Source organism: Vicia villosa, linkage group LG7, assembly GCF_029867415.1.
Source record: "Vicia villosa cultivar HV-30 ecotype Madison, WI linkage group LG7, Vvil1.0, whole genome shotgun sequence".
In the NCBI taxonomy this organism is placed as follows: domain Eukaryota; kingdom Viridiplantae; phylum Streptophyta; class Magnoliopsida; order Fabales; family Fabaceae; genus Vicia; species Vicia villosa.
Window position 1 is genome coordinate 59,743,228 of NC_081186.1, and position 22,809 is coordinate 59,766,036.

General features: G+C 33.4%; 4 protein-coding genes across 4 annotated transcripts; 3 read left to right on the forward strand and 1 right to left on the reverse strand.

The window, feature by feature from the left end:
* The first annotated feature begins 5,098 nt into the window (after positions 1-5,098).
* LOC131620624 (probable histone H2B.1) lies at positions 5,099-5,722 on the forward strand. Its single transcript, XM_058891757.1, has one exon. It carries the CDS (start codon positions 5,145-5,147, stop codon positions 5,589-5,591), a length of 447 nt encoding a protein of 148 aa, XP_058747740.1. The 5' UTR covers positions 5,099-5,144; the 3' UTR covers positions 5,592-5,722.
* A 3,020-nt stretch (positions 5,723-8,742) lies between these two features.
* LOC131620625 (histone H4) lies at positions 8,743-9,290 on the forward strand. Its single transcript, XM_058891758.1, has one exon. It carries the CDS (start codon positions 8,794-8,796, stop codon positions 9,103-9,105), a length of 312 nt encoding a protein of 103 aa, XP_058747741.1. The 5' UTR covers positions 8,743-8,793; the 3' UTR covers positions 9,106-9,290.
* A 2,083-nt stretch (positions 9,291-11,373) lies between these two features.
* LOC131619157 (uncharacterized) lies at positions 11,374-12,598 on the reverse strand. Its single transcript, XM_058890287.1, has 3 exons — positions 12,351-12,598; positions 11,677-12,239; positions 11,374-11,474 (listed from the first exon to the last, which is right to left on the reverse strand). The coding sequence occupies exons 1-3, from the start codon at positions 12,596-12,598 to the stop codon at positions 11,374-11,376; spliced, it is 912 nt and encodes a 303-aa protein (XP_058746270.1).
* Positions 12,599-21,825: 9,227 nt separating this feature from the next.
* On the forward strand, positions 21,826-22,318 carry LOC131620626 (histone H4). Its single transcript, XM_058891759.1, has one exon. The coding sequence runs from the start codon at positions 21,869-21,871 to the stop codon at positions 22,178-22,180; it is 312 nt and encodes a 103-aa protein (XP_058747742.1). The 5' UTR covers positions 21,826-21,868; the 3' UTR covers positions 22,181-22,318.
* The last annotated feature ends 491 nt before the right edge of the window (positions 22,319-22,809 follow it).

Here is a 22,809-nt window from a genome sequence, read left to right on the forward strand (position 1 = left end):
GGAAGGCTTACATAAATTTTCCAAATATCTTATAGCCTATAGGTTGTTATACTGTTCTGAAAATTAAATATTTAATAATAATAATGACTCTTTTATTATTTTAAAACAAAATTATTTTTTCAAAAAATGTCAAATATTTTCGTATAATTTTTTAAAATTTCGTTTTCAGAAGGCTTCTCCTTCCCTTCCCTTCCCCTCCCCTCCAAACTCACAAACATATTGACGTTTGCATTATAAATAGATAGGACGCGTTATATGAATTGACATATGCATTTAATGCAAATATATCAATTGGATGTAATTGTACTTTTTTTTTTTAATTGAATGTTCCAATTGGATGTAATTTTGCTTTTTTTAATTTTATTTTTAATATATTATGAAATATAATTGTATATTATTTTGTACTATATTTTAGTAGGAAATTTGGTATAAATTGAGGTGTGATGTGAACTATTTTCTCACATCTCTTCTTAATTTTTTTTTTAAAATTTTGTTCATTTGTTCCAACATAAATATTTATGTGCATTTTTTTTTTGTCGAGAATCAAGTCTTTGATGAAAATTTGTTTTTGGCATAACTGGAGACTAGCTTGAATATTTGGTTACCGGTAGAGATTAAAAATGGTGATGAAAAAGTTAAAAGAATAGACAAACTTGTTTCGTACATGTCCATTACAGAAATACAATGACAAAATCCAACGTTGTTGGTTACCAATTAAGAATGACAATCATGTTAGGGGTATGATGTCTAAAACAGATAATATTATTTTGATTGTTGTATGATCTTAAAAAATTTATAGTGTTAAGTGTTTTTATTTGTTGTTTATGTTGTTGTTTTAGATGCATTGGTCTCCGTTCTATTGTAACCAAAAGTTGTTATCTATATTAAATGGAAAGTTTACAAAAAATATAACAACATAATTAAATATCATTTAGAACTTATTTCAATATTGGGACAATATTTTCGTGTGTGACCGGTAAGACGACATATTCCACTTTCTTTTCATTTTGGTAGTCATATCTATTTCGGTTTTAACACGTGTGCTGGTGGGGGGCCTTTTTTACTTCTTCTCATATTTTTGTTGTAGTAAATAACACAGTCACACCAACTTTTATGTAGTTCGAAGGCTTGAAATTTTACGTAGTCACACCAACCTTTATGTAGTTCAATCCAATAATATTCAATTGACCACTCCTCATTGTGGTCCATTGTCACTGAAAATTTGATTTTTTTTGTACGGTCAAATCTTGTGACTAAATCTGTGTTAGATTTCATAGTTTTCTCCTTCATAACTTTCATGCAGTTTTCGTTAAATAATTGTTCTGATTCTAACACTAAACTTCACTATCTCTGGTAGCAAACAATGATCCCGGCCTATAACAAGTTACTCTCACCAACGCATTTATGAGTAAGATTCCAGTGCCATTAATAGATTTCATAAGTATTAGAGTTTGATCTATCTCATCCTTACAAAACCGGTTAGTAAGGTGGGGAGTGTCACTCTATATAAACTCTTTCAATGCTCTATCTCCAACCAGTGTGGGAGTTTAGGATCTTTCTAACACACCCCCTCACGCCCAACACTCTTTTGGGTTTGGTGTGTGGATATTAACGGTGGGCGGACCATGGTCAGATCGATCGGCTCTAATACCATATTAGAGTTTAACCTAATTCATTCTTACAAAATCGGTTGGTAAGGTGAGGAGTGTCACTCTATATAAACTCTTTCAATGCTCTATCTCCAACCAATGTGGGACTTTAGGATTTTTTTAACACACCCCCTCACGCCCATCATTCTTTTATGCTTGGGACGTGAATATTAACGGTGGGCAGTCCATGGCCTGATCGATAGACTCTGATACCATGTCGAAATTGGGAAAATTTTATATATTTTGTAAAGAATACATAAGAGGTATTTATAGACTATAAATCTATCTAAATAAGGGAAGGGTGATTATTTTCTCTATAAATGTTAATCTAGTCATAATGAGTTGTACAGGATAGCAGCTCATAATGAGTTGTATGATATTCAACATATTCTAATAATAATACTAATATTACAACAAATTATAATGTAAGTGGGGAAATAGTCTCACATTGAATAGGAATGTGGTGACTTGAGAATATATAAGTGGGAGAATCCACCCACATATCATCTTAAGGTTTTAGGTGGATAAGTGGTGTGACTCTCACCAATGTGCATAATTCTCAACTTTGTATCAATGCTCCTAGTAACTCCCCCTAACAAATGGTATTAGAGCCTTTGGTTCAAGAAAGAGATCGACTAACTTGTATCAAAATGCCCAAGAAAATGTGTCTCGTTGTCAATTTTTGGCTTCAAAGGGGGGGAAAGGATATAAATCCAGTAAAATCTTTTATGTCTGGGTCAGTTCTTGTTTCTACTTTGGTTTCACAAAGATGTCAGATAGAATGTTGGATCTCCTTTCTCTTTGTGTCTTATGATCTGAGTTATGAACACAAGTATGTGTTGTGTTTTGAGTTACCCGTAATTGGGGTCTGCTCCCCTGAATTTTCCTCTAGAGACCGAGGGCTCGTGTCTGGAGGCTACTTGAGGCTAATAGCTTATCATTTTTTCTTCATTTTTTTATCCTTATTATTTTAGCATAAACTCATTTTTATCCTTTATAATTTATTTTAATTTTAAATTAAATAATTTTGTATTTAATATTTTGGGTTAATACCTATTTTGCCCCCTTCCATATAGCGGTTATTTGAAAAAACCCCCTGCAAAAAAAAAGTTGCTAAAATTTCCCTAACATTTCAAGATTCTCTCATTTTATACCTTCATCACATCCAGTCAGCAAAAAAGCTGACGTGGCAATTTGTTTTTATTTATTTTTTATTATTATTTTTAATGACGTGGCTGGCTATGTGACATTTTTATTATTTTTTATTTATTTTAATTCCAAGTGGCAATTTTTATTATTATTTTATTGTCAAGTTGTTAAAATGCTAAATATTAAAGCTTAAAAAACATGGTCTCAATAGGAGTTGAACCCAAGACACAACGCTTACAAGAAACACAATGTTACCACTAAGCTGCTGCTTTGTTCTTAGCATTTAGTTGCCTTTGCTAATACTTAATAGATACTGAAAACGTTATTATAAACAAAGAATCATAGTTAATTGCTATTTAAAACGTTATTATAAACCAAAGAATCATAATTAAGAATAGATACTTAATTGCTATTTAAAAATAATGCTCATATAAAGAAAATTTGAATGGGATAATAGTTACAGTATTTTTTTTAAATTACATTATTTTATATAAATAGTATCTATATAAATCATTTATTTAATTCTAAAATAATTTTAATATTCTTAACATTAAATTTTTACAGTATATTGATGTTAAATTATTAATTATTATATAAAACATAAACATATTTTTATATGGTTCAGTCAGTATAAACTAAATTAATTATATTTAATTATATTAATTATATTTAATTATATTAATTAATTTAAAACTAGTTTAATTAATCTAGTTAAATTAAAACTAGTTAAAATTATTTAAATTAAAAATAAATTAATTTAGGTTATAATAATTTAATTTAGTTTATATTTTATAATTTATTTAACTTTAACAGTAAAATAAATATTAATTACTATTTTATTATTTAACTAATATTAATTAATAACGTTAACTATTAACTAATAAATATTAACTAATAATTATTAATTTAAATATTAACTATTAACTAATATATTATTGTATATGTACATTATTTTTAGATAGTAATTTAAATATTAAAGTTATAATCTTTTTTAAAGTTTATAATAACGTTTTAAATATAAATGATATTTAATATTTTTTAAATATGAATGTATTAACATTAATATTTAAACTAATTTATGTAATTAAAAATAAACCAAATTAAAACTAAATTAAAAAAAACTAAATTAATTATATTAATATAGTTAAATTAAAACTAGTAAAACCTATTTAAATTAAAATGCAGTATGCTATTAATACCATTCAAAGTATTTAATGAACAAAATAAACCACTTGGCTTAGTGGTTAGGTGCTTTGATTTTCAAATGGAAGGGACTGGGTTCAACTCCCACTTTCTAAAATTTTGGTTATTTAAACTGTTTTGACATATCAACCAAAGATTAATATAATATAAATTGCATACGTGGCATTATAAATAATAATAAATTAAAATAAAAAGCCACATGCGTCATCCACATCATTAGAATTAAATAAAAAATTAAAAAAATGCCACGTCAGCTTTTTTGCTGACTGAATGTGATGAAGGTAAAAAATGAGAGAATCTTGAAATGTTAGGGAAATTCTTGCAACTTTTTTTTTTGCAGGGGGTTTTTCAAATGACCCCTGTATGGCAGGGGGGAAAATAGGTATTAACCCTAATATTTTTTATGTCATTTTACATTTATAAGTTACTTGAACCGTTAATTATACCGAACACTTCAATTAGCTTATCATTTTCAATCTCAACTATCAGTCATAAGCTATCAGTCATCAGCCATTAGCTATAAGCTATCAGTTAATTTATCAGTCAACCGCTATTTTTACCAAACAGACCCCTAAGGCTTGATAGACTTTTTTAATAGTCCAAGCCTAACATATTAAATTAAATAGGCTTTTAAAAAAGTCGAAGCCCGACCTTTTTATTAAATAGGCTTGAATTGATCTGATTTTAAATAGACTAAGCTCCTCTGTAGGCCGGCCTGACGTATTCCTACTCCTACGCACGACGATTATTTGATTAGTATCTTAAAACATACTAGTAAGAATTCTATATTCATGTCCTTTTCAAAAAACTAAAATTTACAGGCCCTTCAATAATTATTTATAATTTAATCCTTTTCAAAAAACTAAAATTTACAGGCCCTACAAATTAAATATACAATTAAAGACGTTAAAACTCAGTAATTAAACTCATGTGCTAAATAATCGTGACCGTCTATCGTCATGTCCCAATGAAAACCAGCGTAACGGGTAAAGAAGTACCACGTCATCGATCCGCGTACAAGCACACAAGCCAATAGCAGCGCGAGAATCTTCTTCTATATAAATCACTGCAACATTTTGTCATCAACCAAATCCATTTCCAATTCCAAACTCTAAATTTTTCTCCAAATTTTCCAGTATTTCAATGGCGCCAAAGGGAGAGAAGAAGCCCGCGGAGAAGAAACCCGTAGAGGAGAAGAAGTCTACCATAGCAGAGAAAGCTCCGGCTGAGAAGAAGCCAAAGGCCGGAAAGAAGCTACCTAAGGACGGTGGTGCCGCTGCCGGAGACAAGAAAAAGAAGAGAAACAAGAAGAGCGTGGAGACATACAAGATCTACATTTTCAAAGTTCTGAAGCAAGTTCACCCTGACATTGGTATCTCAAGCAAAGCCATGGGTATCATGAACAGTTTCATCAACGACATTTTCGAGAAGCTTGCTGGTGAATCTTCGAGACTTGCAAGATACAACAAGAAGCCAACGATTACTTCAAGGGAAATTCAGACTGCGGTTAGGCTTGTTCTTCCTGGAGAATTGGCCAAACATGCTGTCTCTGAAGGAACTAAAGCTGTGACTAAGTTTACTAGTTCTTAAATGTAGTACCATTTCTAGGGTTGTTTACGAAGAGGTGTAGGATAAAGTTTATTTCTCTTGGTATCAATTAGATCTTAATTAGTTTGTAATGTTCTTTTAAAAATCTAATGATAATCTTGTTTATGAAACAATACATGTCTTTTTTTGTTATCTGGTGCATAGTTTTATTGTGGGTTGTCAATGAGTTTGTGCTTCGCATTTCGTCACATATTAATGACCTTAAAACAAACTATGGATCGGTGCACTTTGCTAAAGCTATATATAAAATTGAAAACAAAGTTGGTGTTTGTATATATAAAAATTCAGCAGAATTGTTTTCATAATTACTATAGGCAGTATACATCCTCTTTGCATATATAAATATTGGGCCAGATGGTTGATTAAAGGCGGTGAAACATAGACCGTCAAAGTTGAATTTGGAACACTTACATATTGAAGGAGATTCATGTTGATACACCAATCCCTACTTTAGAAGCTATTTTTTATGTGTATGTTACTTGTATCCCTACATTAGAAGCTAATTTTTATGTGTATGTTGTGATGATGCTCAAGTTAGAGAGGATAGACTAGAAGTTGTTACCATTTCTAAGAGCATCTCCAATGGTGCAACCCATTTTTGGGTTCTTTATGGGTCCCACTAGCCACATCATCTTAAAATAATTTTTATAATTTTTATTTTAATTGTATAATTCTAAAAAGTTATTATTGGGCCCACAACTTTACCTCATAAACTAATTTGATTGGGTACCACAATTTTTTCATAGTTGTATTGCAATGCAATGGTACTATGATGTGGCATGTCTAGGTGGAGAACTTATTAGAAGGAACTACTATTGGAGATGGTCTAAAGAAGAGGGTCAAATTGCTAAAGAAAAGGGTCAAATTGTTAGAAAAAAGTGCCAGAGGAAAGAATCGTTGAAAGCATGTGATATCACTAATGAAGACTTTTAATTGAAAGATATAGTATTAATCTATGGCCAATTGATGACATTATCAATAAACACTACACCACCAATTTTTATTTTTTTTAGAAAAGAAAAATTATATTAAAATGAATCTAATATGAGGACAAGAGTCAAGATATATAGATATAGAGATCGGATTCAATCAGATACAAAAAGTTCTCACAATTAGCAACTAAGGCAAACTGTCTACAATTACAAATCAAACTCCTACACAGGCCTACAAAATACACATTTCAATACAAGGTTCTTTCAAACAGACCAGCATGAATTTTCTAGTTCCATAAAGACCGGCAACAGACCAGTAGTCTTCGGTTGAAACCGAACCAGCATTGTTCCAATAGCCGCCTCGGTACAATTACGTCTGCTGATTGCAGAACACCACAACGGCCCTGCTAAAATAACAATTGCAACAATGACGAAGACGCCGCAAACCAGACTGAGTCACAAAATTGCAGAGGTGTAAACCAGCTGCAACTATTGAATAGAATTATCAGCTGCTATGATCTCCCAGGCAAGACAGCCCTAACTCCAATCCATACAAAATACTGAACATGACCTTGCAAAAATAGAAGCACCCTGCAATATACCACTAGCCTTCCCAGACAGTAAAACAATGACACCAATACCAGAAAGAAGCGCAAAATAGGAACTAGTCTGCGACGAACTTTCCAAATCATCGCAAGAACACATATCCTCGATTCCAGAAATAAGAATGCAGAACCACAAGACAGAAAAATAGAATACACACATGGGTAAACAGAAAAGTCATAAGCATACCCTCGGGCTCAGGATCCATTGGTTTAAGGAGTAGATAAAGCCATTCGACTTAGCTTTTATCCATATCCAAGCCAGCACTTGAATTTCGTCGACCAAATCATCTTGCAGCCCGCTTGAGTTTCTAAAAATCTTATTGTTACGCCTTTTTCACATAGTTCATATAGATGCAAACCAAATGACAGAGAATCTATTATCCTTTACTTTACTTCGACTCGCCAAACTTGTGAACTGTTCAAAATGTGCTAGAGCAGAATTATGCAAGGCAGATAAAATGTTCAGCTAAGACCATTTACAATTGGGGTGTTGAAAAAATTATTCAATAGTTGAATGTCTACAATGGTTTGTTGAATGAGGTGTTTAATGTGATGTGGATTAATTGGTGTTGAAAAGATTCAACATGTTGAATGAGAAAAAAGTGGGGCCACATGCAACACTTTACACAATTTTATTGGTTGTTGTGATTATTTAGATTTTATTTTCTTTTAATCATTTAAAATTAATTATTTCATAGTAAATAAATTTTTTATTTATTTTTATTTTTATCAAAATTCATTATTTTTTTTTCCTCTATAAATAGAGACTTGGTTCATTTGATTTGGACTCATAAAAAAAATTCACTTTTAATTGATAATAGATATTAATATGTAATCATAAAAATAAAACTTTAAAAGAAAATAATAATATGATGTGGGGTAGGGTGTTGAATTTTATTAAACAAAACCATTGTAGTGAAAAAAAATTGAATATGTGTTGAATTATTAGGTGGAAGAGAGAGAAGATGATGTGGAAGATAAAAAGTGAAAAAGTAGGGTGTTGAATAATGGAACCATTGTACATAGTCTAACAAAGAATTTTTGTTCACCACTAAAATTAAGGAACTTGTTGAAAGGTTAAGACATTGAGAGTTGAATCTAGAGTATTAAATATTATATTTCTTGGATAAATTTGGATTCATCTTTAAAAAAGAGAATTAATAATAAATTACAATGTAAAATTTAATTTTGATTAAGAAATTATAAACTATAAATTTAAAATAAAACTAATTTAAAATTAAAAATCAATTAGTATGATGCTCCAAATTGAAACAAAACAAATGCTAGAAGTTTTGAAGAAAAAGAATAAATTTACTAAAAACGATGCAAACAATTTTTTATTTTTTAGAGATAATCCTTCAAAAATCAAAGTTAATATCCACCATCAAATGAAAATTGCTTTAGCGCCACTCCGAAAGTAAAAATCCACCGTGGCGATCCGCGTGATGCCCATTTTTCACAATAACTTCTTATCCAACGGTTCACATAATCAAGTAGCTCTTTCACACGGATAGCTACCTAATCAACGGCAAAGCATTAATCCTCTCAAATTCTATATAAAATTGTAACAATACATTGTGTAAAGTAAGCATCGAAAATTCTGAAGTTCTAACTAAGAAACCAGATCTTGCAAGTAATCAATCAGCGATGTCAGGAAGAGGTAAAGGAGGAAAGGGTTTGGGAAAGGGTGGAGCAAAGCGTCATCGGAAAGTTCTTAGAGATAACATTCAAGGAATCACCAAACCTGCTATTCGTCGTCTTGCTAGACGTGGTGGTGTGAAGCGTATAAGTGGTTTGATCTATGAAGAAACTCGTGGTGTTCTCAAGATTTTTCTCGAAAATGTTATTCGTGATGCTGTCACTTACACTGAACATGCTCGCCGCAAGACAGTTACTGCCATGGATGTTGTTTATGCGCTCAAGAGGCAAGGAAGGACTCTTTACGGTTTTGGGGGTTAGGTTAATTGTTGTTATTAGTATTTGTTAGAATTAGTACTAGTAATTAGTCATTTGTAATGACTTGTTTAATTAATCTCAGCTTGTTGAATGTTCATATATGTGTAATTGTTGCTTAATTACTGTTTACAGTTGATCTTTGTATCTTCTTAAACTTGCAATATCAAAATCACTTTGGTTGAGTAAAACTAATTTAAGAATTGGATTCTATGTTGAAAATGAAAAACCTTTGAACATTGTAGCTTGGATGATGACTAATAATTAAAGATTTATTACGATGATAGAGCAGTTAGGGCCAAAGCATCTAACTTTGATGAATTGGAACATTTCAGAACTCCATTTATTACTAGTATTACATATTTCTCTACAACACAGCAATACTTACATGATTCGAAGAAGTGCCCATTGTTGTCTTGAGGTGAAGGTACCAAGTATATGTCAACTGTTGATGTGTGCATTAAATAAATAAATGAACAAAAATGGTGTATGTTGATACAATTGTATAGTAAATTGTCAACTCATGTTTGTTTAGGGGAGATTTCAAAGAGAGAACTTACAGGTTTTGATACAATAGTTAAAAGGATGTTTAGGCACTCAAATACTTAGGGTGTGTTTGGTTCGAGGTAAACGGAGGGGAGGGGAGGGGAGGGGAGGGAATGTTTATAATAAAATGTGTTTGGTTCAATTTTTAGGAGGGGAGAGGAGGGGAGGGGAGCAAAATCCCTCCAAATCACACATTTTGCGTTCCCCCGAATCGGGGGGATTCGGAGGGGAGGGGAGGGAAAGTGACTGTTGACATTTAATAAATTAATATATTTACTAAAATACCCTCAATTTTATTTTATTATTTCAAAATTATTATTTTCTTTCGTCTGCTTTTTTTTTCTTTCTCTATTGCTTATATCAATTTATTATAATTATTTTTTACTTTTAAATTATTATTTTTCTTTAATAAAATTTATAATAACTAAAATTTTTAATTTTTTATTATAACTTTTATTTTTATGTTTATTTATATTAATTTTTTTTCTAATTTCGTTATATATTCTATTTTATATATATATATATATATATATATATATATATATATATATATATATATATATATATATATATATATATATATATATATATATATTATAATATTTTAAATCATTCAATTATTTTGTTTATTTTATATATTATATATATCGATAAATTATTTTATGTATTCAAAAGTTGTTATCAACATATAGATAATTTTGCGCCGAAAGTTATAATACATATCAAGTGTATTCAATTTTTTTAATATTATGTGGTAAGTTATAAATTTTTAATCATTAAATATTACGAATATTATTTTCAAAAAATTATTTATGAAATTTTCAACTTTGAATATCGTATTAGTTATATAAAATCATAAGGATAAAAACGTAAACTATTAATAAAACCCCTCCCCTCCCCTCGTGAACCAAACGTATTTTTAATCAAATTCCCTCCCCTCCCCTTGTTTGAACCAAACATATATATAATTAATAAAATTCCCTCCCCTTCCCTCCCCTCCCCTTCCCTTCATTAAAATTCCTCCCCTCCCCTCCCCCTCATTTGAACCAAACAGACCCTTAGTCTTAAGTAGGGTTTAGGCACTCAAATACTTAGTCTTAAGTAGGGTTTAGGGTTCAGTTTGTACAATCAGTTTGTTTGTTAGTTTTTTATATGGTGTAGCAGTGGCTTGCTCTTAGCAGTGTGTATTTTTTGATGCAGCATATGTATTTGGCTTGGTTCTGATGTAATGTACTTTAGCACTTGTGCATTTAATAAATTGTTCCTTTTGCTTTGTTAAAAAAACTTCCGTAGTGACCAATATTAGATTGGAGTGTAAATTTTGCATAATTATAGAGGTTGTGTCTAGGCATGACCTATTTCAACCTTAAAAATTATAAAGGTGGGAGGATAGTTTAAATGCTTTAGTTGAGAGGGATTAGAAAAATGAACTTGTATAATTATGGGTGTGTTTGGATTGACAGTGAAAATAATTAATTCTAATAAAATTGAGTTTGATAAAATTAATAATTTTTTTTTAAGCAAAAAAATGATTATATTTATAATCAAACCAAAAAAGATTACAAAGAACACAAGAGGGGGACAAAGAACCAAAACCTCTTAGGAGCAAATCCTAAATCTAGGTGTACCCGCCTTGTCTAACAAGTAATCGAAAATAATGTCATTATGAACAAAATTAAACCAAGAATGGCTTCTATTGGTTAAGCCTATATTGGTGGGTGGGGTAGCTCAGTTGGCACTTGCTGACTGAGCGGGTGTAGGCTGTTGGTCCAGGGTTCGATCCTTGGCAGCAGCAATGTAGTATTTTCTTTGTAAACAAGTTGGTGGTACTTATAAACCATCAACTTTTTTAAAAAAAAAAAAAGGTTAAGCCTATATTGGCCAGGACATCCACGCAAAAATTGGCCTCTCTACAAATGTGAGTGATCATGAATTCCATGTTAAGAGTATACGCCCAACACGTAAGCCAACGAGATTTGATGATCCAAGGCACTAATTGAGGATTCGAGAAAGCCTTCACTAAAAGCATACAATCGGTCTCGATCCAAAGCTTGTTCCAGTTCAATTCCTTAGCTTTCTCAATGGCAAGGATGGCTGCCATAAACTCTGAAAAAACAGGAGTTCCACCACTTAAGAAGGCGCTGAAACTGAATAAATGATCCGCCTTGTCATCCCTAAAAATGCCACCACAAGCAGTGAGCATTGGAGAACCAGAGGCAACACCATCAATATTGCATTTGACCCAACCAATGGGTGGAGGACACCAAAGAATTTCAGTATATCGAAGCTGCCTACGAGGATGAATCTCGATACCAAAGGCTTTGAGCATGGCAAAACAAGTCATGGAGTCATTAGCCTTTTTGGTAGTGAGATTACCAGTAAGCTTCACACGGGCAGTGATGGTAGAAATGCAGCTTTTCCAATGTATGCTTTTGTTTTCAAATCTGAGTAAATTCCTTGTTTGCCAAATCTGGCTAATAGTGTGAGCAAAGCTAGCTTTAATCATTGCCAGAGCCTGGGGGTTCCAAGAATCCTTTAAAATCTTGATACAATCCTCTAACTTGTTGATAGTGAAAGGAAGCTGAAGATTGCAACTGAGCCAAGTCCAAATTTTAGAAGCAAAAGGACAATTAAAGAAAAGATGTTTGGAGGATTCAGCATCTTCAAGGCAAAGGGAGCATATAGAGGGAGATTAAAGACCACACACAGCAAGATTGTCATCCGTTGGCAACCGATTATGTAAAAGCCTCCAAACAATCATAGAATGAGCTGGACCAGTGTCAATGTCCCAAGGAAACTGAGACCACTCACCTTGAGGAACCAGATTTGTAATGAAGGAATAGGCATGCTTGATGGTGAGGGTGCCATTTTCCACTGATTTCCAGGCAAAGGTGTCCTCACAATCCATGACAGGTATAGAGAAAGGGGAGATAGTTTGCAAAAGATCAGGCATGGCATCGAGAATGTTGCAATGAATGTTCCAGGTATTGTTCTGCCAGCAATCAGCTAACTTTAGAGAGAGATTAGGGTGGTATTGGCTCTGAATATTGTACTTGAATGCTAGAGGCTCTCCAACCCAATTGTCCAACCAAAAATTGATTTTTTTCCCATTGCCAATTGTCCACACACAGTTCTCAAGCGCAATGTCATACACCTTCTTGAGGCCTTTCTAGAGGGAGGACTTGATGGCATAATTTATGAGCTTGTTCTTCTTTTTAACTCTGACAGTTAGAAGAGCAGACCAAGCACGCTTGTTGTTCAGCAACTGCCAGCATAGATGGATATTCGTAGCCTTGTTATAATGCTTCAGGGAGATTAGACCAAGACCACCTTCATTGATTTTCTTACAACACTTTTTCCAGGCAACAGGGATCAGTTTTTGCTTTTCCACATTGCCACTCCAGATAAAATTTCTCATATATCTCTCAATGCATTTGATAACACTAACAGGCCAATTGTAGATGGTAATGCAATGAACCAGTCTGCTTATAATAACAGATTTGACAAGCATAAGTCTTCCTGCCATGGACAAGAGCTTGGCCTTCCAAGAAGCTAGCTTAATTCTGATACTATCTGCAAGATAAGAGAAGTGATGAGCTTTAGGTTTTCCAATAAAAATAGGCACACCGAAGAAAGAGAAGGGAGGATAGCTCCTAGAGAAACCAATGATTGCAGCAAGTCTGCAATGTCTAGATTCAGACATGCCACCAACATAAATAATTGATTTGTCAAGGTTACATATTTGCCCTGAGCACATGGCATATTCCTTGAGAAGATTTGCAATGGCAGTCAAGGATTTAGAATCCCCCCTGCAAAAAACCATAATATCATCAGCAAAAAGCGTATGGGAAGGGACCTTATGAAGCCTATTAGCTTGAATAAGATTCAAAATATTGGACTTAACAAGCTCAGAGATGCCCCTACTTAAAACATCCTCTGCAATGCAAAAGAGCAGAGGAGACAAAGGATCTCCCTGCCTCACTCCATTGGTACAGCTAAAGTAACCAACTTGTTTGCCATTGAATCCAACATACAGGGTAGCAGAATTTAGCAACGTATGAATCCAATCACAAAAATTAGCACTAAAGCCAAAGCAAGAGAGAGTTTTAAGGATAAACTCCCAATTGAGGGAATCAAAAGCCTTGGAAATGTCAATTTTCAAGGCCACATTACCACTGAAATTGAGTTTGGTAGAATTAATTTTATCATAATTGAGTTTAGCAGAATTTGTTTATGTTTAGACACATTTATGTAAAAGTGAGTTGAACAACAAATTTAAGTGTAAAATTATTCAGAATCGATTCTGGAGGCAAGACTACAAAATTTAGCTTCGAGTAGAATCAATTCTGGAGACAGAATCAATTCTACTTTTGATAAAGCAAACATCTCAAAATCATCTGAAATCAATTCTACACATCTAAAATTACTTTTGATCCTTTCAAAAGTCAATCCAAAGCCTATCCAAACACGCTATATATAAATTGTAATGTTTATACTCGTTTCATTTCTTTGAAGCATATCCCTAAACCACTCGAACATAGGGGTAAGCGAGGTGTAACAGATCTAATACAACTATAATTATTGAAACGTAGATGAAGATTTTACAAAGGAGATAGCGAGAATCTTTCTCGAGATGCTTTATTATGGATCAAAACAAAATGAATCTAGAGGATTAATGACTTAACATCTTTTGTCGTAGTTGAACAAGCTAGGACTACAATATTTCGGTAATGTAAAGCAGATTTTATGCAACATCATGATCAACAAATATACATAGGTTCAGAGTAAGCATACAAAAAACCCAACAAAATAGAGTTTACAAAAAGAGGAAGAAGAGATGAACTGATATTTTTCGAGTTGTCAAGATGATTGGTGAGAATCCACCTTCGATTGGACAAGATGCGAGCTCCATTTGTTGTTTTCAAGCTCTTTCTACCAAAAAAAATGGTTGGTGATGGATTAGGATTCAAATATACCTAAAACATACCCTAAAATATTGTTTTTACCCTATTTATACACCTTCAAAACCGCCCATTACGCGCAAAGCCCGCTTTACAACAACTTGAAATCTTATTTTGACAATAACTTGTAAACCGTAACTCCGATTTGCGCCCGGTTCGAAGTGTTGGAAAACTTATTCAACGATCTATTGCTCAAAATCGTTGATGAATTGCTCAAAATCGTGCGTTTGAAGTTGTGTCTTCGATACTTTATTGCCCATGCTCCAAATACGCATAAATACCTACAAAATGAATAGAAAACTATCAAACGGTATACAAATAAATCAAAAACTTAAGTAATACGTAATATGTACAAATATAACGAAAACGTACGCATTCACGCACAAGTTAAGGAAAAAGAGACGATAAGGGTCGCAAAACTATATACAAAATAACTCCAATTCGTCACTTATCAAACTCTCCCCAACTTAAACTTGTTTGTCCTCAAACAAAGGTCAAACACCTAAAGAAACAAAAGCGACATCCAAGAAATCACGCAAAGACAAGTTTTGAAAAACGAAAACAAATGTATGGTTCAAATGAAAAATGCACAAGCAAAGTAAATACTTACCACTAAATTACAACGATAACATGTAAACGAAATATCTCCTAAATACAAAGCACATGTCAAACATTCTAAAACAATACAAAGTTAAAAAATGAATCACACCTAGCACACAATTCACCGGGAGATGAATAACAAAAATAATGGGTGCTTTTACTCTCATCCAACAATCAAGTTAACATGTTAAATTATGCATTCATCAATAAAAAAACTCATATAGAATAGTAAGAAAGCAAGAATCAAGAGGACTTTCAAGGGTTGTAATTTGGCTTGGTCAACAAAGAAGGGTTAATCCTAATGCTAACTAAACTGAATTGCCTAAACCATGGAAGTATTCAATTCACCAAAGATTAAAACACAAAATTTTAATTAAACTTCTTCCAAATTCCAAATTTCACACCAAAGCACATACTAATTTGAGTTATTTTTGTTTTTCTTTGTTAAAACTTTTTTTCTTTCTTTTTCTTTTTCTTTTCATTCTCTTTCTCTTTTTTTTTCTTTTCTTTTTCAACCTCATATCAATCAACTCATTAGTACACAATCATTTTTCTCCCCAAATTGAATTCAACCGTATCATTATGTGAATACTTCCTACTTTCTAAGGCAAAGTAAAAATTCATACAACAACACAAAGTTGAGGGCTCAAGAAAAAATTAACAATCAAAATCCATACAAAAAGTGAATTACAAACTCATAGATAAACATCGACTTCAAACAACATGGATAATGATAAAAAGCTCAAAGGGGTTATGAATGATCACACACTCACAAGGTGAAAAGACTATTTGGCTAGGTAGTTATGCTCAAAATGAAACAAAATGCCTTGATCCTTTTCATGCCTCATATAGTCAACACAAATAAAAGATTAAGCATAATAAAATCCAGTTAAAACAAAGATTGTGGCCTCTAGCATATATGAACAATGGAAAACTACATCACAAAAGGTGGAAACTAAAGTGATTCACAAACGATCAAGTATACAAAAAAAATGAGTGGCATATAAATTGTAAAATGCCTACGTAACATGAATATGCTAAAGTTAAGAAAGTGATAAACACATACCTTGGACGTGTACAAAAATTTAAACAATATCATTACCATGCATTCGCAAATTGAAACGACAAAAAATGGACAAACACCTCATGCGTCTTCAAATAATCGAACCAAAATCAAAGTTTAAACAACAAACAAAACATTAGAAAATACTACTAATACGTACTCTATAAATAGCCGAGGCGAAAGTGGGAAAATGGCCGAGTGAAATAAAATTCCACCGGACAAATTGCAGAACGTGCTTAACCCGCAGACCCGCGCTTAGCGCACTACACCAGAAAATCCGTGCTTAGCATCAACAGACCCGTACTTAGCACACACAGGTCTGTGCAGAATAATCAAATTCAAATTTGATTCTCTTACCAATCCACCACTATCACCTACACATCTCAAATGCAAAAATGGTCCAGAAAGACCGGGTGAAAACGGATTAAACAAGTTGTAAAGTGAAGCTTTGAAAATTTTACGAATAATCTGAGTACAACTTGTTTAATGAATGTTCATCATACTACCTAAGCTAGAATGAAAAAGTAATAACGAAACAAAAAAAAAGATAAAACATGCTTGTTTTACGTCGTAAGCTCGACGCCTTTACTGTGCTTAGCTAGGAACTTCCCCCCTTCATGCCATGGTGATTCCTCACCGCGCAAACCAAAAGCAAGTGTCCTAATCAAACACTTGAATAAACAATAAACATAACAAGTATATACACCACGGGTAAAATGTACAAGTATATAAGTATCTATATACAAGTCTAATTACATCATATAAACACCATGGACAATATGTGAAAAACTCAAAAACAAAGAAACCATCACAATGTGAAACAATAAGAACACTAATCCCAGATAACGACGCCATTTTGCTGAAGCAGTAAAATGACAAGCAAAAGATTTGGAAGTATTACTCCGGGATTTTATCGTCTACACAGGGATTAGTGATTATCGAATTGTCGTTTAACAAGTCTCGTGTTCTTGAGTTTGGGTTTGAATGGGAAAATTAAAAATGTATGAACAAGAAAAAATGCATTCTTTGGAGAGGAGAAACTTATCAGGCATGAATTTAAACAACTCGTCACAAACTTAAACCTATCGATCAGTTGCTCTCAACCTACAATACTCATCATTACCATTACCATTACGTATCTCTCACATCAGCATTCATCTCTGAAGCACCAACAAGACGTATCACAATTGAGGTTATCTCTAACGCAAATTTGCGAGAACATCCGTATTCTTGCGTCGACGATCTCTCGCGTGCAACTCGAACACGAAAGCATTAAGCTCCGATTCCCATAATGATTATTATCTCTAAATTTATCTCTAGAATCTAGAAACTAATAGATATCCATCCCTAATCAAGATTTGTGTGGTATACATCTATAACAATCCAAATCCAAACTTAAAGCAAAAAGATTAAGAAAAACATCAACAATAATTTGTAAAGCATATTTTTTACAACATCATGATCAAAAAATATACATAGGTTCAGAGTAAGCATACAAAAAACCCAATAAAATAGAGTTTACAAAAATAGGAAGAAGAAATAAACCGACACTTATCGAGTTGTCAAGATAATTGGTGAGAATCCACCTCCGATTCGACAAGATGCAAGCTCCATTTGTTGTTTTCAAGCTCTCTCTTCCAAAAAAATGGTTGGTGATGGATTGGGGTTCAAAAATACCAAAAACATACCCTAAAAATATGTTTTTCCCTCTTTATACACTTTCTATACCGCCCAAACTACGCTTAGCGCGCTAAGCCCGCTCAACAGCAACTTGAAATTTTATTTTGACCATAACTTGAGAGTCGTAACTCCGATTTGCGCTCGGTTCAAAGCGTTGGAAAGTTTATTCAATGCTCTATCTAACAATGACTAAATATCTACAAAATTTATGATTTTTATCATATTTTTTTGAGCCTTATTCGTTGATGAATTGCTCAAAATCGCGCGTTTGAAGTTATGTCTTCGACACTTTATTGCTCATGCTCCAATTACACATTAATACCTACAAAATGAATAGAAAACTATCACACGGTACACAAATAAATAAAAAACTCAAGTAATACGTAATATGTATAAATATATCGAAAACGTACGCATTTACACACAAGTTGGGGAAAAACAGACGATAAGTGTCGCAAAACTATATACAAAAATATCTACAATTTGACACCTTTAAATAAACTCTCTTATACATAAGCAGCAAGGACTGTGTTATCTTGGTTCCTGATAATGCATCCCATAGAAACAACACTCTTGAAAGCTTCTGACACCAACACAACATTAAAACCATGGCCACGAGGCTCATAGTCGGGCCTCCTCACTGCCGGCTTCCTGAATTGTAAGTTCAGATTATTCATGTTGAATTCCAAGACTGATTCAAGAGCCTCCTCTGCCACAGTAAGAACCTGAAGAGTTTTGTTTCTGAACATACAATGGTTTCTAGCACTCAAAAATTTCCAAAGATTGGTGCAAAACAATTGAATTTCAAAATAATCATGTCAATTGAGCATGTAGAGCAACCAGTCAATTAGATCCAAATCTTTTGGAATACGTATGGCAATGGTACAAGTGCTTTGATTCATACATACTTCAGATTGACTATAAAAGGTGTTAATATGACTCTTATGTTTATGTTAGGAGCCATAATGATGTCTCTTTTATTTCAATGTTAGCGTATATTGATGATGTGTTGATTGCCTTAATTATTTACATAACGTAAATGAACTAGAAATCATGTTGGGAAAGAACTTTGACATGAAAGACTTTTGTACTATTAAATAGATTATTGGTCTGAATACTCTTTTAATGTCATGTTAACAAACACAAATTATAATTTGTTTCTATCAAATTGAACGTGAAATGATTTAAAGGAGCTTTTTTTTTTTGACAAAAGCAAACTTAACTTCTTTCATTATTCAAAATAGAGAAAATACAAGGAGGAATTTCATCAAATAACATGCGTCGAGTCCAGGAATTGGCCGCCTTAGCTAAAGTGTGAGCAACCATATTCGCTTGACGCTTTACAAACTTCACCTCAAAGTGGGGAAAATTTAGTAATAACAACTTAATAGCGGAGATAATACAATTAAACTCAGAATTGCCACAAGCGGTTGATCTTAAGCTTTGAACAACCACCTGAGAGTCGCTTTCGAATAAAACATGGCCAAGGTGAAGGGTATTAACACCATGGATAGCTTCCTTGAGGGCTAAAGCTTCCGCTTCTAAAGTAGATAAAGTACCACCATCCCAAGCCGCTCCCGCAACAACAAAATCACCATGATCATCACGAATACACCATCCACGGTTTGTTGTACCTAAACAACGGTTAAAACCTGCATCCACATTACACTTAAAGGAGCCACTCGACGGCGGATGCCATTGTAAGAGATTCTCCTCAGATCGTTCAGAGTGCCGAATTTGTTGAGCAGAATACCATTCTTGCCACTTGTGCAAAGCTAACCATCCTAGTTTAGTAGCTTCTTCTTTCTCATTATTCCAAACCCAATCATTTATATTCTTCCATAAATTCTCTATCATTACCGCTACTCTACCAGCAAGATTATTATCTTCCTTGCAGCAAATATCAAAAATAACAGATTTAACATCTTGGAAAGAATGGAGACGGTGAAATATAACATCATACAAACCTGCTGCCCGCCAAGAAGAGATTGCCTCTAAACAACCAAAAAAGACATGCCAATCGTCTTCATATCCGTTATCACAAGACGGACAATTAGTAGCACATGGAACATGATGTTGCCGTAGTCGCACTCTCGTCGGAAGACACTCCTTACAAATCCTCCAAAGGAGATGTTTAACTCTAGCCGGTGCCGATATCTTCCATAGGCTATTCCAGTTACCCTTTACGGACCCCCCATCATACCTTTTCCTCACCTTCCTCCACACACGATATCCCGACCTGATGCTATACACGCCATGTTGTTCTTCCTTCCATACTAATCTGTCCTCCATAACATCCTCTACTAAGGGTACTTGAAGGATATATTTTGTAACTGTAACATCAAATAAAGTACGAATAACCCGCATATTCCATTGTTTAACATTAGGCAGCAACAAATCCTTAACGGTAATATTATACGCACCTTGCACTTGAGGACCAAACAAACAACCCTCATTAGTACCACGGAGCCAAGGTTCCTGCATGACTTTTATCTTGCTCCCATCACCAATACTCCACCTGCAACCCAACATTAGAACCTCCCGAGCCTTCCAAATACCACGCCAAACAAAACTGGGGTTATAACCAAGAGTTGCATCAAAGAAAGTAGTTCTCGGAAAATACCTTGCTTTGAAGACTCTTGACACAAGAGCCTGAGGATTAGACATGATAAACCAACCCTGTTTAGCTACCATAGCCATATTAAATGCTCTAAAATCCCTGAAACCCAAACCACCTCCTCCTTCGAGACTGTCAATTTATCCCATGACATCCAACGAATCCCCTTTCCATTAGAACCACCTCCCCACCAAAAAGAGTTAATCATTTTCTCAATATCATCAACCACACCATCCGGGAGAAGAAAAATACTCATAATATAAGCCGGGATAGCCTGAAGAACAGACTTGATCATAGTCTCTTTACCTGCCCTTGATAAATACCGACCCCTCCACGAATTAATACGCTTCCATATACGGTCCTTGACAAAAGAAAACGTAGCCTAAAATGTGTCTTTCTCAAATGATCTCCAAAATTTTGGACTCATTTATTAATATTTTGATGTTTTCTTTTTATAAATGAATTAGTTAAAAACTCATACATCTGGATCGTCTAGACAAATGCCCAACCTAAATAAATTTATTTTGAATGTTTTACAATTCTAAATTTATATGAACCTTATTGGTTCCACCATTTATAAAGTATTTCAACAAAAATATTTATTGTTTTGCTCCACTGTAGTAGTCATGTTTTTTGTCACGTATTAAAATATTACTCCTATCATATTTGGTTTGGCCTTTAGATGAGGAAACATCAATTCTAAATGTATAAAATTGATTCTAAAATGATTTTGAGGCATTTGACGCTTCTAAAATAAATTTGATTCTGTCTCTGTAATAAAATTCTACATAAAATTAAAATTTATAGTTTCTTAATTTAAATATAATTTTTACACTTAAAATTCATTATCCAATTCACTTTTACACAAATATATCAAAATATAAATCAATTATATTAAACTCAATTTTATCAAAGATTCGATCCAAATCCAAACCCACATTCAAATTCAATAGTTGAATTTTAAAATATTACTTCATGTTATTTTTGGCAATCAGTTTAAATTTGTGCGGTGAATTGGTGATGATCGTGTAATAAAAGTCAATCCCCATGGATTTAGAACTGATGAGCGCCACTCTGAAAATTAAAATCCTGCCAGCCTGGCGATCTGTGTGACACCCAATTTCATTTCTAATCCAACGGTTCATATCATCAAATAGATCTTTCACACGGATAACCATCAAATCCAAGGGCAAATATTTATCATCTCAAATCTAATATAAAAACCCTCGCAACCGATCTCTCACTACACATCGCTAGTTGCCTCCGATAACATCAATTAGCTAACAAAGCATCAAATCAAGCATGTCAGGAAGAGGTAAAGGAGGGAAGGGATTGGGAAAGGGTGGAGCAAAGCGTCATCGGAAAGTTCTTAGAGATAACATTCAAGGAATCACCAAACCTGCTATTCGTCGTCTTGCTAGACGCGGTGGTGTGAAGCGTATAAGTGGATTGATTTATGAAGAAACTCGTGGTGTCCTCAAGATCTTTCTCGAGAATGTTATTCGTGATGCTGTCACTTACACTGAACACGCTCGCCGCAAGACCGTAACCGCCATGGATGTTGTTTATGCGCTTAAGAGGCAAGGCAGGACCCTTTACGGTTTTGGTGGTTAGGGAATTATTAATGTAATAATTAGAATTAGTAATTGGTCATCTGTAATGGCTTGTTGAATTAATCTCGGTTTGTTGAATCTCAATAGTTAAGTAGTAGTTCTTGATTTTGGCTGTGTTTATATAATTGTTGTTCAACTATTGTCACAGCTCATCTTAGTTGATTTCAAATTTGTGTATTTCTTCTAGATTTGTGCAGTTGAATAATTGTTTGAGAACATTAGGTGATGAATGTAATGGTTGATTACAAAATGATAAACTGTTAACTCATCTTTGCATAGGGGCAGCTAGTTCATATTTCAAATGTTTTGTGGGGATGGCCGAAGAGAGAATATTTAGGTTTTGATACAATAGTTAAAAGAATATTTAGAACAAAGTATTTCAATAGTGAACAAACTTACCAACATTGTATAGGAAAAAGAATTGTCTCACAAGTTGACAACTTAGTTTGTATAGTTATGTAGAATGTTTCTCGGCATAACAATTTTCGTTGTTGGTGCTGTTTTGGTTAGGTTGTGTTAGATTAATTATTTGGAGGAGATATCAAGCACTAAGACTCCGGTTTAGTTCAATTGATGGGAGGGAAGGGAGTAATTTTTATCAAAGGAATGAGAGGGATTTCAAAATATAAA